The sequence below is a fragment of the Elgaria multicarinata genome, chromosome 7, assembly GCF_023053635.1.
Source record: "Elgaria multicarinata webbii isolate HBS135686 ecotype San Diego chromosome 7, rElgMul1.1.pri, whole genome shotgun sequence".
Classification (NCBI taxonomy): Eukaryota; Metazoa; Chordata; class Lepidosauria; order Squamata; family Anguidae; genus Elgaria; species Elgaria multicarinata.
The window spans coordinates 71,271,556-71,289,249 of record NC_086177.1 but is presented as its reverse complement, the minus strand read 5'-3'; the positions used below and the strand labels follow the sequence as shown (position 1 = coordinate 71,289,249).

The 17,694-nt window shown below is 41.7% G+C and overlaps 1 protein-coding gene across 1 annotated transcript in view; it reads left to right on the top strand.

The window, feature by feature from the left end:
• Positions 1-17,694, top strand: part of TTPA (alpha tocopherol transfer protein) — a 28,135-nt gene extending 10,441 nt beyond the window's left edge. The window contains exons 2-5 of the mRNA XM_063130781.1: positions 9,638-9,791; positions 12,911-13,104; positions 13,607-13,717; positions 17,343-17,694. Coding sequence (XP_062986851.1) covers positions 9,638-9,791; positions 12,911-13,104; positions 13,607-13,717; positions 17,343-17,516 — 633 coding nt within the window. The 3' untranslated portion in view covers positions 17,517-17,694. The remainder of the gene's footprint in view (positions 1-9,637; positions 9,792-12,910; positions 13,105-13,606; positions 13,718-17,342) is intronic.

Here is a 17,694-nt window from a genome sequence, read left to right as displayed (position 1 = left end):
CCATTCCAGCATATAAAATCAAATTAAAATTAGCAGCAGAATAGAATACTACAAGCAATAAAACAGTTCTTAAAATGCCTGTGGAAATGAAAAGGTCTTCAGTTGGCACTAGAAAGACCATAATGTAGGCACCAGAGGAGCCTCTCTGGTGAGGACATTCCACAAACAGGGTCTCTCTCTGTTGGAAATCACACTCTATTCCAGAGATAAGCAGAATTAGCAGCGGCTCTCAGTATAGGACGCAGCAAAGACTCAAAGGAGGCTAAGGATTCTTTGTTGGTTAAAACAAAGCCTTTTACTGGCAGTTGAATAACTTAATTACAGCATACATACTAACAGACGTTCATAAAGGTTTTACAGCAGCAATACAGATGGAGAGTGATAAAGATGGAGAAACACAGACATTTATATTGAGGAAAAACTGTACAGTCAGGGAACCACTAATTTATTAATTGAAAAACATCTCCAGCCAATAATTCAATAATTGTCCAGCTGAGACCTTGACATTCAGAAAATACATTTTCTGCTGACTTCTTCATTTTCTTCAGGTCTCCAGGCACTTGAAAAACAGTGGTAAAAGTAAAACTAGATCCAATCCAGGATCCAACACTCTCTTGTAGCCCACCCATCCCATGCCTTGCTCCATTTGGCAGAGGCACTTGGAAGAAGGCCCTGTGAAGTCCTGCCCACCTGTGTTGTCTCAGCTTGACCCTGAGACACCCACAAGCTACCTGACAGGATTATCCATGCCACTAGCACCCAGGACCTACTTCAATCTCCCCTGTGCTAATGATGTGTGTGAGGGTTTTGGCCTACTGCTGCTGCTCCTGTCTCGCTTTTATTCTTCAGGCCCCACACAGCTCCACAGCCCAGCAACCTACCCCTCAGTTTCCCATTCTGCTGCCACCATTAATTGTTTTCTCCTCCATCACTCCTCCACAGACATCCCAGTTGTTTAAATGTAATTGGAATTTATTAACATAAGTAAGTACATGTACAAGCTTAATGGTTTCCTCAGTTGCAATGCATATGATTACAAGGTTCTAAGTGTATCGGTTTCTGTCAGTTCTTTCTTACAAGGTTCCTCTATATAATACTACTGTCTATAACTCAACTATCTTCATTCTCATATAATCATCCACTTCTCTGTACCCCACTTCTACCCTTCGCTTCACAGAATCCTGACCCACACCTGCACACACTCTCACTCACTTAACTATATATAGATACACTAGCTGTACCCTGCCACGCGTTGCTGTGGCTCAGTCTGGTTAAATTGAAAAGAAAGAAAAGACAAAGCGGATGTTTCTAATATGTTTAATTTCACAATGCTTGTGGATATACAATATTTTTATTTGTTCCATTGTCTGTGTAGATATAGAGATTGTCTGGTTTGCCAACTCTAGAACACGCAACATATAATTGTCCATGTGAGAAGCAATCTGTGTCTAGATCTAAACTGCACAATTCTAAAGATTGGCCCTGAGCTTTGTTGATGGTGATTGCAAACGCCAATCAAATTGGGAATTGCAATCTCTTAAATTGAAATGGCATATCTGTTGGAATCATAGGAATGCGAGGAATGAGGACATCTTCACCTTTGAAAGGTCCGGTCAAGATTGATCTCTGACTATAACAATTGCCACTTCGTCTATAGTTGGAGCATTGAATCTTCGCACATGTTCTCCAGCAGGCGTTTTGTCAGCATGAATAACAATCTTGTGTGTATCAGATGGCATCATGTCAATTGCTGTTTTGAACAAATGTACTAAATTGTTTTTTTCGTGAAGTAGCTGTTGCAGTTTTGAAACGATGGACCTTTTTATGCCAGTATAAATTCCGCAGCGTGCATTCAATTCATCATTGCCATCACCAATGAAATACATTTGTAGGAATTTATGTTGACTATCTTGAAACGGAAGGAAGGAGCCGGCTTTATGATAAATTTGTCCTTTGACTTTGAAAGTTGGCATAAATGGAGCTGTGATGATTTCTGTGCCGAACGACGTCATTTGGAAGCATGAGTTGTATTTCCTGATGTTAGATAGGAAATGCTTTGATTCTGCGGTATATCCGGCAAGCAAAATTTGTAATGGCTCTGGTGGTTCTCCAAGTTGAGGCAGTTTAATTTTTCTAGCAGCGCAACACATTCCTTTTGTTTCTCCATTAAATTTAAGAGCCTTGCAATAAGGACACACTTCAGTCACAGTGCCAATGAGAACATGCCACCTCAAACTATAATCATCAGCTGGGTTGTACCGGAATGCAAGGCGATTGTAATCGTGTGATTGTTTACCACGGAGTCGTGTTTGACGCTGATGTGCTGTTTCTCGTTGACGTCTTTCAGCCACTCTCAGCCTGTCGCGTTCATTCTGTTGAGAACAAAGCAGATCTGAAGCTGTAGAACGTGATTGCCGTGCTCGCAATCGTGCATCCTCAAGTCTGGCTGAACGTTGCTTGGCTGGTTCCTTGGCACGTATTTGAGGCATTCTTTTTTTTTTTTTTTTCGTTTGCTGATGCCCGTTCTTCCTCAGTCTGATTTGCAATTTCTCGTTGCAGTGCTTCCGCTCTGCGAGTACAACGACCTAAGTGTGATCTTCTGTGAGGCATTATTTGGATGAAGTAAAGCAAATTGTTTGGTTTTTAAAAAAGGATGTTTTTACGGTGAGGAGGTTAGCGGAAACTCCTGGCAGTTACCTTTCTTCAGAACGTGTAACTGTCACAGGTGTGACATCTATATTCACTCAGCCAATTGTGAGAGAACATGCAAATAAGAGAGAAGGCAGAGGCAGTGGATTGGCCTACTGGTTGGCGATGTCACAATGATCAGCAGGACTGGTTTTGAGGAGGCCTATTTCTTCGATTTTAAGACAAACTTTTGTCCCCATATAGAACATAGTTACATAACAACGCTTACATATTCGAATGCAACGTTGTGTCAAAATTTCAAAGCAATCGGTGAAGAACTTTCAGAGATATAACGTCTGTTTCGAACGAACATTTACATTTTTATTTATATAGATTTCTCCAGCTCCTCCCACTCTTACTCAGCCAATCAGCACTCCCCTCAACCATCCAATCAGCACTCAGGCATTCAACACCCCCCCCCCCCTTTATAAATTGTAAGTACCTTGAGGCTTACTTACTTCCTGGAACTTTATGCATAATATAAACAATAACCTTGTATATATTTACATTTACAGCATATAAGGCAGCTGAACATCACAGGCCTCAAATAATGTTTTTAATGTCTTGGGTAGGTTAATGTGGGAGGAGATGCTCCTTCACATAACTTGGTCCCAAGCTCTTTTCATTTTACTTTAAACCATTTTCATTTACCTTTATCTTAAAAGCAAACAAACTACAAAAAGTAGTAATGAAAATCAGTTTCATCCAATAAATGAGGACATAAAATAAATTATGAGAAATTTCAATCTTCCCCTGCAGGGTGTAATGTATTAAGTAATGTATCTTGTTAAAATACAAAGTTTTTGTACAACTCAGGTTCTGGTGGGATAATAGCTGTAGCACTGAATTCTGCTTTGTCTCCTCCTGAATACCAGTGGAAACAGGATCTTTGCTCTTTTCATCTGAAAAGAAAGCCACTATTGAATACAAATTAATTAAGCTGTTTTATCTGCAACCAGAAAAATACTTTACTACTAGATAAACTTGCTGTGAGAAATAACTTATATCTGTGAAGTTTACTGCTGATGTGCTGAAAAGCATGAACCCTATGAAGAGAGACTGAAAGAACTGGGCATGTTTAGCCTGGAGAAGAGAAGATTGAGGGGAGACATGATAACACTCTTCAAATACTTAAAAGGTTGTCACACGGAGGAGGGCCACCCCTTTTGCATACTTTAATGGAATTGTCTTTATGACTTTAGCAATTTTACTTTGGGCTTTCTGCAGTCTCCAGAAACTGCAGGTGGACTCAGAACACATTGTGAAGCAATGTCATCTCCCCCCCCCCCCCACTTATGGTGCAATCCTATGCATGTTTAGACAGAAAAATGTCCAACAACCCCCAGCATGCCCCAGGCAGCATGCTTGAGATTTGTAGGACTTTATCCTCTCATGCATAGGATTTTACTCTTAATGGATTTTCTGCTTTAAGGAATATGACAGATGCAGCAATGGAAAAAACACAGGAGGTTATGAGTGGAAGATGACATCTAGGGCCCCTATAAAATTCTGTGATGAGGCAGGGTGATGGTGCTTTAAAAGCACCATTAGGAAGGAACCTTAAGTGAGGATAACACATCATGTATTGGATGAAGTAGGCTCTGGCCCACAAGAGCTTATTCCACAACAAATTTGGTGGTGTTTTAGTTGCTATTGATGCAACAGAGACTAACACAGCTCTGGATTTGCTTATGTTAATTTGTGAAGAAAAGTATGCACATGCACAAAATATCTTAGCTTTACTATTTCACATGCTCCATGGCTTGATTCTAGTTCAGGTTGAACCCAGCCTGTGAATCAGACATGCTAGTCTCAGCAACTGCTATACTTCTAATTGTGTATTTAGCCCAAGATGTGGGACTGGGGCTGAGACAGTTTTAGATACCACATGATGTTTGGCTGTTTTTCACAAACAATGTACCCTTTTTAATTTCCTCACAACTGTACTTCAAATCACCCAGAAATCTACCATCTGCTCACAGAAATGGTATTGTGGGACGGACGCAAGAAATAAAGAGACGACACAAGTGTTGGAATTAAACTGGGCCACTTTTAATCAAGATCCGCAAAGGGGGTTCCCATAGGGCATCCAGCCAGGCCTGTGTCAGGCCTACTAAGTGATAGGGGCGAGCGTTCCTAGTCCAGCGGGCGGCGGTCTGTCTCGCCGCCCTGCTGTCCCTCCCCATGTGGGGTAGGGAGACCTTCCCCTTTCACCCCCAACCCATGCCCAAGGCTCAAGGTGGGTGAGAGAGGTTGGCCTCAAGGGTGGTCCTTATCCCCCAGCCTGGCCACAAGGCTCAACACTGGGAGCCCTCGGGAGTCACCCTTCACTGTAACAGTGCCTTGGAAGCTCACCATTATATTCCCTCTGGATGCCCTTCCCTACCTGCCACAGAGGGCGGCAAGCCACTTGCTTAGTCGCTCCCCCCCCCATCTCTCTAGGACACTTTGGAGGCCCCTTTGCAGATCGTATAGAAATAGGTCGTTTCCGATATCAGACAGGTGTACGCCGTCCTGTCGATATAGCTCCCTCCGGGTAAGTGTAATTGCGGGGTGCCTGATGCTGACGTCCCCGTGTTTACTCAGCTCACGGAATATTTCACCGTTGACACGCCGCCGCGCTCTCTCCATCGGCTTGATATCCCCAGAACGCCATTCGAACCTGGGTAATATACAGGACCAAATTATTATTACTCCAGGCCAACGCCGCCGAATGGAATTGAAATCCGCAATGGCTTGCAGTATTAATGCCTTGCCCTTAAGTAGCCCCAGGTCGTTTCCTCCGAGGTGAATAATGATGACCTGGGGTGGCGTGGCCACAGGTGTATCCTGAAATAGAGTGGGGAGCAAGCGTTCCCACCGCATTCCGCGTCTGCCCAGCCACCGAATGTTGGCGAACCGGCTGAAGCCCAGCTGGGTATCGAATGAAGACGTAGCTGCTCTTTTGCCCGCCCAGAAGACCATGCTGTGGCCGCAAATGACGACGCGAACAGTCGCCCGCCTTTTCACATGATCTAAAATAGACAGGGCCGTTAGGCATTTTAAATATAGTTAGCGTTATGGCAATTGTCTAATATAGGATCGGTACGCAACCGACTTCCATCGCCCAATGCTCTGAATTGTTTGCTGAGGTAGTTGTAAACTAGCCGCTGTGGATGCCGCCCCTATTCTGAAGGAATGTGTGCCAAAGTCTGCCTCTTGCAAGCCTAATGCTTGTAATGTTGTTCTGGTAACTGCCCAAAATTGGTATTTAGTTAACGGATTTGAGTCGGCATGGCAGAAAAGATAGCCGTCCCGAGTGCCACGGACGCTAATATACCTGTGTAAGGCCGTTACCGGGCAGATGTCCTCAACCGGGGCGCGGTTAAGAATGATCTCAACACCCTTACCGGTCTGGTCGGTCTTAGACCTCCTCAGCCGTATAGTGACACTTTGTTCGAGTGATAGGTCACTAATTAACAAAGCAGTATGAGATAGGTCAGTTTTTGAACACGCTAGTAACTCGGAGATCCGAAAAGCTCCAAAAAATGCTGTTACAGCAACTTTGTGGAATAACGTGGCTTCATACGGTGACTGGCATAAGTTAAGCCACTGTAGTTTAAGTTGAGCCAATATGTCTGGAGTGATCGGAAGGCGTTTATCGTTCGGCTGAGGAGAGGCCCTAGCCCAGCCCTTTACGGCGTGTCTGATCCGGAAATCAGTTGTGTTGTCCATCACACCACGCATCTTTGCTAAGAATGCCAGCGCTGCTAGCTTACCGGCTATGGTCCTTGCAGAAAGACCTTTATTGTGAGACAAAACGCAAAACTCTAAGATATGGTCAACGGGAATTGGCCAGGCTAGGGCCAGGTGTCTGGATGTTCTAAAGGCCTGAAACTCCTTACCTACGCGCAGATATGATGTTCTAGTGCTTGGTGCTAGCGATTGCCATATAGCGCGCTCAACTTTGTGCTGCCAATGTCCCATAGAGTTGGGGGCATGGGCTCCGGTTGCTGACGTGCCCAAGGTGCCAGTTCCCTGAAGCGGAGTACCTGCTGACGCGACAAAGCGTCAGCTATAGAGTTATCTAGGCCAGGAATGTGCCGGGCGCGGAATAGAATGTTATGTTGTAGGCAATGTAATGTGAATGCGCGAACTAGATTCATAACTCGGGAGTTACGTGAGGTTAAAGTGTTGATAACGTGCACTGTTGCTTGATTGTCGCACCAGAAATGGACAACGGAATTAGCAAGCTCTTTCTGCCAAATGTGCACGGCTACATAAATCGGGAAGAACTCTAAAAATGTCAAATCTGAAGAAATGTTTGAGAGCTGCCATTCAGTTGGCCATTCCTTGGCGCAACATCTGCTCACAGAAATGGTATTCTCATAAACGTAACACTAACAGCATAATCCTATACATGTCTACCCTGAAGTAGGTTCCATTGAGTTCAATGGGGCTTACTTCCAGGTAAGGGTATAGTGTTATAACCTAAATGTACTTTTTAACCTCCTGCACTATTTGCAGCATGTGAATACTGCTAATAGGGAACAGAATGGAAAGGGGGGAAGAGGCAATCTGAAATCAAATCTATATAATTGTCAGTGTAGTTTTGCATTGGAATGAAAGATGTGGGAAATGCAAAAAACTGGGGTGAGCATTGCTTGTGAAAACTCAGAGTCTCTCTTGTCCCTCCCTTCTATCATACACTAACAGCATTAACTCATGCACCTCTGAGCATCACTTGTCAACATGCCCTTAATTTTGCTGGAGAGGTGGTTTTCAGCAGCAAGGTATTTTCTTTTTGGTGCCCATTTCTCTCCCACTTCCATCTGGATGAGTGCCACTCCCATCCGAGCTTCGAGTGTGCACATGGGTGAGTACTAGATGGTTGATGGGAGAGGCTGGGATGGCGCTTTCCACAAACATGGAAGGAGAAGGCCATATCAACACTGGGAGGGGCTGGGGGAACACGTTTCCCTGCCGGGCGCCTGTTTTCCCCGGTAAATTGGGCCCCAGCCCCAGTTGCCCCGGAGAAGCACCATTTTACTGGAGGTCGCTGGGGTTTTCCAGATCATCTGGTCACCCTAAATTTGTTAGTCTTTAAGGTGCCACAAGACCCATTGTGGTTTATAATGATAACAAGATATATTACTCTGCAGTTTCATCAACTAGTAATGACTGGTGGTTAGTTGGAACACAAAGGAAAGTTAACAAAGACCTAAGATTTGTAAATAGATCACTGAAAAGTCTGGGTAATGCATATTAGCAGTAAGGGGAAAACAAGCAGTTTGAGGGTAGATCAGGTAACAGAAAATTCCAATTAATGGAAATAATACAAGTCTAATAACAGCAAAGTCCAGCTAATCAATTTATAGATCTTATTATTATTATTATTATTATTATTATTATTATTATTATTATTATTATTATTATTATTTGGATTAGGGATGTTTCTGTTAAACGGCAAGATACAAATGTATGTCTAGCTCTCTGGGTATACATGTAAAGACATCCAACTGGCAGTATCCAACAGTGTCATTCCATTAGCGCAAATGACATTGTGCTAGCAAAAAATAGTTTCAAAACTATGCGGAAGAGGACAATCCAACTAAAGTTGCATTTGTGCAAGTGCAGTTGCAGAACTGGATGTGCATAAATCTTGTGTGACCGGTTGCACATTACTTTTGTGCCATCTGTTGTGTAACCTGTTGTGCAAGTGGTTGCCCGTTATGCTTGCACAACCTGTTGCAGAACTGGGCAACCGCTTCTGCAATGGAAAAGTTCTAGCACTATTTGAAATTGCAGAATGATGCCGTCGGATACTGTCCTAAGAAATATCTCTTACTTGAAGCCATTCCCCCTTTCCCTGACCACCAATGGTTTGGTAGTTTCCAGGCTTTTGTGCAGTTTCCCCACTATTCTAGCCTGTTCTAAGGCTTAATCACTAGCCACAAGAGCTTTAAGATTGTACAGTATGCTGGTATTTGGGGCCCTTCCACTACCAAAATCCAGCCCCCGAGAACTTGTCTGAACCGGGATTCAGGCTGAAAGAGGTTCAACACCCCTGTGCTAGAGCCTTGTTTAAATGTCTGCAGAGCCTTCCTGCCCTACTCCATTTCAATACTGTGTTTATGCACGTACCTTCAACATCAAGTCTGCTTTCCTCCCACCTCCTTCTCTACTGAGCCCCCATCTGCTTTCTGCAACAAGCTGCATGATGAAGATCTGGAGATCTTGAAAGCTTGCCTATATTTAGTGACCTTTTGGTTGGCCTCATTACACTAATTATGCATTTTGGAATTAAAAATAACAATTAAATCTAGTGTTTTTTGTTTTGTTTTATCATCAGTTTTTATTCATGTTGAATCCTTTATAAAATACAAGAGAATGAATTGGGATGATTGAGATTAAAGATAACCAAACAACTGATAAAATACATGTTCACAGGTTATAAAATCTACTCTATATGGTCCTTATATTCAGTGTGTAAAGGAATGCAGCCTGAATGGGGGGCGGGGGGAGTGGTAGAGAAATAATGGCCCCTGGATGCTGCTGTTTTTATACTGTTGTTTTTATGTCTCTGGTGGTTTTTAAATTTTGTATATTTTTAATGTTTACTGTTTTTAGCTTTTGTGAACCGCCCAGAGAGCTTTGGCTGTGGGGCGGTATATAAATGTAATTAAATAAATAAATTCAGAGGACACCTTAAACCATGACTTTAACCATGGTGGTTAAGCCAGAAAGCCGGGCTGTATTCAGAAGACACCTTAAACCATAGCTTTAACCTTGGTGATTAAGCCAGAAAGCCTTATTCACCATGGATAAAACCATGGTTTAAGGTGTCTTCTCAACGGGGCCAATGACGAATGGTGTAAGTGTTGCGTTACAGGATATTTCATAATTGTCTGTCTTGATACTTCTCATTTCCCCCATCCACATTTTTTAAAAAAACTATTTCTTTCCCCAGCTTTTTAAAAACTATCACAAGTGGAGAGCTGAATGCCCCGAAATAAGTGCAGATCTACGGCCTTACTCTGTTCTCAGCCTCTTGCATGCTGGTTACCATGGAGTTTTGAAAGAGAGGGACCCAACTGGCAGTAAAGTTATCGTTTATAGAATTGGTAAGTAAATTCTCGTTTTACAACATGGCTAAGTAGTATCCTTTTATTTCAAACTATACTCTTTAAACCAGGCTGCAGAATCCCAGACCAACCATGATGGCATGGACAATTTTGAAATATTGTTTAATGATTCATGAATTACTGACCTGACTTTCCAAGTTAATTAATATTGTGACTAATTTCTGATTGGATGAATCATTTGGCAATGAAGAATACAACTGGATTCATTGTTAAGGTGGGGTGTTTTTTTAATGAGCAATCAATAAATTGAAACCTACTGTTTGGAGAATTGAGTAGCAATTGCAGTTATTGAGATGACTTAAGTTTATTGTTGCATTATTGAATTAATTATCCCTGTGATGGATTTGAACTAATTAATGTACTGTGATACTGATTTGTTGTGAATAGCATATTAAAATTTACTAATGAATAGCACAGCGTTATTAAGTTTTTGGATAATGGATAGACCAAGCTATAGTATCAGTTAATGTCTGAAAGAATGAAGTAAAATTGACTAAAGTGAACTAATCAATTAAAAATCTAGAGAGTAAAGGCTTAGTATTTATTTGACAAGCAATCTACATCTTGTGTGGGAGCCAAAGAGCAAGATCTGTATACATTGCAAACACAATGAGCACAATGCAGCCGAAGATAAGTAGTTTTTAAGACTCACACACTGCTGTTACTGTTGTGATGTCCAAACCCAGTGAGGGTGGATGTTTGGTCTGGTTGGCAAACCACCCAGCAATGGGTTCTGGGTGGCTTGTTAACCATCCCAACCAACCACCCTTGCTGGATTCGTATGTCACAAGCTGCATGGGCAAGGGTAATTATGTAAATCCAGTTGGCATGCGATCCGCATGCACAAGGTGGTTAACAAGCCACTGTAGCTTATTAATCACACTGTGATTGTCCAAACTGGGTCATTGAATTAAACAATTATATTTTAATCTCTTCAACAATAAACTGTACCTCTTTTTCTCCAAAATAATCTATACAGTCCATAGAGCACATCCCACCGAAAGTTAAGCACTTTTCAACCCTACTTATTTCAATGGGAGAAATTTATCTTCATGAATCAAAGCACAATCCTAATCCTCTCAGATAGCCATCCAAAGCAGGTTAGAATGAGGCAAGAGTGACCCACTGCTAGCAGACAAGAGTTTCACTGGTGGTGGTGGGTACATCCACCGCAGAGGCCCAAAGTATGCTCACAGAAAGCTCCCTGGACATGGATCTACTGCTGGCAGTAGTAGGCTGGGTGTGCCTGAAAGCAGCATTTAGATCAACTGGCTCCAAAACCCCTTCATTTTCCCAAGAGGGCCCAGGATCAACTGCACCAGCTTGAAGATGCCATAGTTAATTCCCACCACCACTACCATTGGTTCCAATTGCGGGGAGTAGGAATTCATCCAGAGATCCAATCCCCCCCCCCCACATACCTCTCACCATGGCTGGCAGGATCCAGCAGGACTTGGGAAGTCATGGATCACCCAACACTTCACTCCACACACCACCACTACTTAGGATTACTGTTTTCCTCTGTACTCATAACATAGTTTATTGATTTATTACGTATATTTGCTGCCCTTCATAATATTTATCCCAGAATGGTTGTAATTCATTTGTCACAAGATAGGGAAACAGTGGCCAAAGTTCCAGCAGCTAGTCCGGCATAAAGAGCAGAATAAGCATTGGTATATGTGAATGAGGGAGACCATGCTGCCTCCCCCCTTTTTTGTTTTGTTTTTTGTTTTTAAAGGATGAATGATGTGTGATCTGGTACATAGGAAAGAGAATTCTCAGCCTCCAAAAAGAGGACTAACACTGTAAGTCAAATTGACTACTCTGAAGACAACATCTGGAGAAGCTCTTTGTCAGTTTCATTTTGGCAAGGAGTCCACCAAATTGTTGGCAAAGTTTGAAGACTGGCTGCTAGGAGTAAAAAAGATCAACTGGGCATAGGAGAAGAAGAGTTGTTTTAAGTCCTGTGCAACAAATGAGCAAGAACTACGTACCTCTTCCTCATCTGGAAAGGTTCTGTTGTGTATCTTCTGTATAGATGAGGGTATCCTATGCCCAAAGATGATGAAAGCTCTGGAATGTGATTCATTGTATAATTGTTTTAATTATTACTGGAAGCTGACTTAAAAGGAATTGCTCCTGAAAGGAAGAGTAAGGATATTTTAAATCAATACTTAAATAAATTTTAAAATGTCTATGTCCTCTAATCCAGTTTTGATTAAGTAACATTCGATCAATTCCTAAGCACATTTATCCATTGAGATTGATGGGACTCTGTGTAAACGTGCTTAGAGTTATGCTGTAAATATGCATTCATTTACTTATATAACTGAATACTCCAGTCTTTAATACAGTAGGATTCCCAGAATAGTTTATTATACAATCCTGTAAATTAGTAATGAATTTATACTCCAAGTGCTGATGGATAAATATATGGATATTTGGTCTGCTTTTCTTGAAACTTGCCCATAATCTCCCCCACCCTGCTTTTTCTAGAATGTTGTACCTGATGGAATATCGATATTTCTATGCATGTAATTTCTTGTTCTTTTTTGGTTTTCTTTACATGGTTTGTTTTCTGTTTTGTTTTGTTAAATTCACAATAAAAAGAAGAAGAAAAGATTAATAAAAAAAAATACTCCACGGGCTGATCCTTATTTAGCTAAAATAGAACCATCAATATACAAGGCAGGGGGCGGGAGGACCTCAGGGCAGGGAACTGCAAAACAGCCCAGTAAGACTGGATGGCAGCAGGAATAGAAAAGGCAATCTGGTGGCTGGGAACTTGAAAAGGAGTGCTCCATATTGTACCATTTAGTTTGAGGTTCCACTTGTAAAATCATATCTACAATAAAACCAGAAACCAGAAACAGCAAACATTCACCTTGATCAACTATTCAGAATAGTTCATGAATTATAAGGGATTTATTTCAAAGAGAAGGCTTGATGAAATCACTGAACATCTTTATTTTGCCTTTTACTATTGCAGCCCAGCACACCATCCAGTTTAAGCCAAAGTACACGGTTCAAACCTGTTTAATTCTATTGACATTGGTGGAAATGTTTGCTTATGTGCTTCTCTTTCTTTCATTTAGCACGATGGGACCCAAAAACATTTACAGCATTTGATGTGTTTCGTGTAAGTCTCATTACATCAGAGCTTATTGTAAGGGAAATAGACACACAGCGGAATGGAGTCAAGGTTATCTTTGATCTCCAAGGATGGAGAATTGCCCATGCATTTCAGATCTCTCCAACAGTGGCCAAGAGAGTAGCTGCTGTGCTCACAGTAAGTTCTGAGGTTTAATTTATTTACTCGATGAGCAGATTGTCTTAAACATATACCTATAGTTTTGGCGAATAAGAGAAGTAGATGAATCCCATGCTTTATATATAGTTTAATGCTGCATTTCTAGATGACTTAGGCCCTAAGATTTCAGGCAAGGATATTTGCTTTTATATCCAAAACCAGAATCTGAACCACAGTTTAATGTTCGTTTGACATTCTAATTTATTCTGATCCTGGTAAACATGTTTTCCCAGTTCAGACATAATAGGAAACTATGTTTAATTAACCCAGGAAGTCTTATATCATGGCAACACTGTTTGTTTCTTTTTTTCTGTAAAATGAGCATATTGTAACCCCTGCACACTTCAAAAGGCAGGTATAGCTGCGTTCAGAAAACTGTTCTGTAATTTGAACATGCAGGCATTTTCCAGGCTTGCTCATGTAAATAAGGAGGCTCCTTGCCTTGCATTATGCTTACTCTCCTGTCTTTTTCTCTTGGCAGGATTCCTTTCCACTAAAAGTTCGTGGTATCCACTTGATCAATGAGCCTTTGTTTTTTCGCCCTGTCTTTACTCTAATTAAGCCCTTCCTCTCTGAAAAAATCAAGGCACGGGTAAGTGAATGAAAATATTTTTTGTATAAACTTCACACATTACTAAACCTTTTGTTCTTTTCTTTTAAAATGTATTGTTTTTAAATGAAAAGTTCACTCTTAATAGGGTTCCATTAGTTTCACATTTTCATTAATATGGATTCATAGGCGAGATCTATACTACTGCTTTATAGAGGTATTGAAGTGCACAGATAACTGTTGGGGCACAATCCACATTCCATATACCACTTTCACAGTGTTAGTTCCTGTTTTTTATTCCACATTCATAATGATTTGACACAAAGTGTTAGATCTGGCCATATATGAGTTCAAAATGTCACTAATTCACAGTGAGCACTGTTCATACTTTAAACCCTATTCATACTTTACTTACATGTAAGGTAATCATGGATCCAAGAGGGAACCATGCCTCTGGCCTTGGCCCAGATACCATATATCCCCCACCAGCCCACCCCCTTGCTGGGTTTGGCTGATCGTGTCAGGGGAAGCAACCATCGTGGCTGCTTCCTCCATGCATATCACGCATATGACTGCCATTTGCATTATCCCCTGCGCTGCAGTGTGGGTTGGTGTATTGTCCAAACCCAGTGCAAAGCACAGCAGGGGAAGCTTCATACCCACCCTACAACCTCTGCTTCACATCGTGGGTTGTAGGGTGGGTATGATCCTCCCTCTGCCACGTGCCGGGTTCAGACAACACGCCAAACTGCGCTGCAGCACAGGGAATAATGTAAATGGCATCTGCATGCACAGGGGCAGGGGGAGGAGCTATAGTGGTTGCTTCCCCCTCTGTGATCATCTGCATGTGGCCGATATGTTTAGCATGAAGACCTGAAAAGGGGCATCTATATGTGGGGAACCACTCTTGAGTAGATGTTCCATGTGATTGGGTGTTCTGTGTGTTAGAGTGTCCTCATTGCATGGAGCATATATGTATGAGCAATAGCTCATTTGTTGCAGAATTCCATACCAAATGTCTGGATGGCAAGGAGGTGGAAGCAGTGGGGGATGCAACATCAGAAACAGGGCCAGCAGCACAATGTAAAATTAATGTGCCCACCTGTACACATTTCCAAATAAAACTCATGATTTATTTATTTATTTATGTTCCAAGATTTTAAAGTCCTATCTGGACTATATCCAAATACATGTCAATAAAGAACATCTACTTTGGACAACATCCATTTTAATGAATAATACTAATTTTAGAACCAGAATTTTAGAATTTTGGCACACAGTGAAAAGATACAAACTTACAAATGGCACACACAAATTCCCTAAGAACTAATTCATGCCCAGTCCAAACTGATCCCCAAATACGTAATTCAGTTTAGACAAGCCCATTCTGTACTGAGCCTGGAGATGCTCATCCATCAGTCGTTTAGAGCTGCATTTCTTTCACAGGTAAAGAGTAGGCATCATGCAAAAATCCAACATATTTTTCCTTGGGCTGCCAGCTGTATGTTAGATCCTTCTACTTGAGAATTCTCTGCAAGCACTTTCTCTCTGCTTGTGGCACAATGTGGTCTGGATTGAATAGCTGAATGAATGGTTTTGCCATTCGGATAGGCAGTTAGAATAAGCATCTTTCCAGCTTGCCAGAGGTTGGTGTTAGTCCCCCTTCTGATGACTGCCCTAACTGTATGCCTAGCAAAGGCCCCCCACTCTTCAGTTGTGAATTGCAAACAAATTGAAGAAAAGAGGTTCAAAGAGCTTTAACTTCTGTAGAGGCCCAATGTGGAGGAAGAGAAAACAGCCTTCCTTTCCCCTGGATTTTCTGCAGTACACAGACAGACAGCAAGAAGGGATAGGGTTGGTTTTCTCCCTTCCCTCTGGTCTTTTGCAGATGCAGTGAGCTGTTGCTTGTATTTTATGAAAAAGCTCAGTAAGGGTGCTTCCCCCAACCAGGCTTTTATTGTGCAATTGCCCTACTTCAGACTTGGAATTTTACAAAGGTTGAAATGATGGCATCTCCAATTTGTTATCTTTCCCCCTTCTTTCTTCCATCTTTTATCTTCCCACAAAAAAAAAAAAAAAAAACCATTCAGGAGGAAAAGGCAGAATTGCTACACCATCCCTCTTGATTAGTAGCACTAGTTGCTGCCCATCTAGAAACACCCTAGGAAGGAGACAAATCACCTTACATCTCCCTCTGTTCTCTGCAGTTTATAGGGAACTTGATGAAAGGAAAATATGCTCTCTCTCCCTTGCAGTAGACTTAACAGAAGTCAGAAATAGCACCTCACTGCTTTCTGCAAAAGCCTGGAATGAACTCAGAAAACAGCCGTCCCACCCACCCCCAGTTATCTGTGCATGACATAGAATAGGGTGATCATATGGAAAGGGGGGCAGGGCTCCTGTCTCTTTAACAGTTGTATAAAAAAGGGAACTTCAGCAGGGTTGAATAGGATTGCGACCAAAGTCTTATGAATTCTTATGCTTCTTGGGGTCGTGGTCCAGCTCTTTGGGGTTCCCCTTCCCCCAACCACCAATTGTTTTGTTGTTTCCTACTTTTGTGCAGTTTTTTCCTTATTCTAAAAGGTTGAAATGCCCCTCCTCAGGCTTAGTTACTGGCAGTAAGAGCTTTAAGCCATAAAATGCTGCTATGTTTGGTATTTCTGGCCCCACCAATGTTGCTTTTAGGCCTGTCCCTTTTAACTTTGGCTCCACCCACTGTTGGAATGTGGTCCCCCAGAGCTTCTCTGAAATGTAATTTGGCCTGCAAGCTCAAAGAGGTTTAACAACCCTGTTATAAAGCCAGGGAGGGGGTGAAGGGCATAGAAGAACTGTGATCTGTTGTAGGCATTGCTTTTTCCTGGGCATAGTTCCACAATGCTGGTGACTACTCTTAAAACGTTCTACACATTTTGAGACTATATACTTTTTCCCATATGAATTTTGCACCCTTCCCATTGCAATTTAAAGGAGGGTCTCTATTTTAGTTATTGAGACAACTTGTTAGGCCCTTTTCAGGAGCCATAATTCCAATAGCATTGGAAGAGGAGTTTTTTAGTTCCAGGCTTTTATACATTTGGGCCTGGCTAAATAGCCAAACACTGTCTGGGGTCTTCATGGACTGTTTCCTTCTCCTAAAACTTCTATGGTAGGGTGACCATATGGGAAGGAGGACAGGGCTCCTGTATCTTTAACTGTTGTATAGAAAAGGGAATTTCAGTAGGTGTCATTTGTATGCATGCATCCAGAGAGTGACCACATACAAAAGAGGGCAGGGCTCTGCAGTTTTAACTGTTGTGATGAAGAGAGAATTTCACCAGGTGCCGCTTGCATTACAAATGACACCTGCTGAAATTCCCTTTGCTATACAACTGTTAAAGATACAGAAGCCCTGTCCTTCTTTTCATATGGTCACCCTATCACCACCAGATCTACTTTACCCCTAAGTATTAATTTTGATTTCATGAACTTGTAGTTTACAAGAGATCTGCTTACAGGTTGCAAAAAAACCCGAACTTTAATTGTTTTAATGAATTTGATTATAAATGCAGTTCTTCTGTTAACTAATACACTAGCCTTGACACTCCCTTAATTGTACTATACTCTGGGAATTCCTTCTGGCTTATGGAATGAGCTGGGCAAAAGTGTAAACAGTTCCATCTCATGGCAGATCCACATGCATGGGGATAGCTATGCACAGAGTCTTCAACAACACTTTCCAGCCAACATTCTACCAGAAGAATATTGCGGTGAGGCAGTCTCCATGGAAGAACTTTCCAAGGAATGGACTGAATACATAATGGAATCTGCAAGTTATTTACGAAGTATTTCTCTGCTTGTATAATACATTAACAAGTAGCAATTCTTTTCTGGGAGGACCATAATTATTTTATTATTAAACAAGAAGAGATAGTGATGAAGCTAATTCCTTGATTCAAAGGCCAAGGTAGTTTCCAATTGATTTTAATGCAGGTTAGCCCAGCCTCTGCAAATAACAGCTAAGCAAACAACTACATGCATAG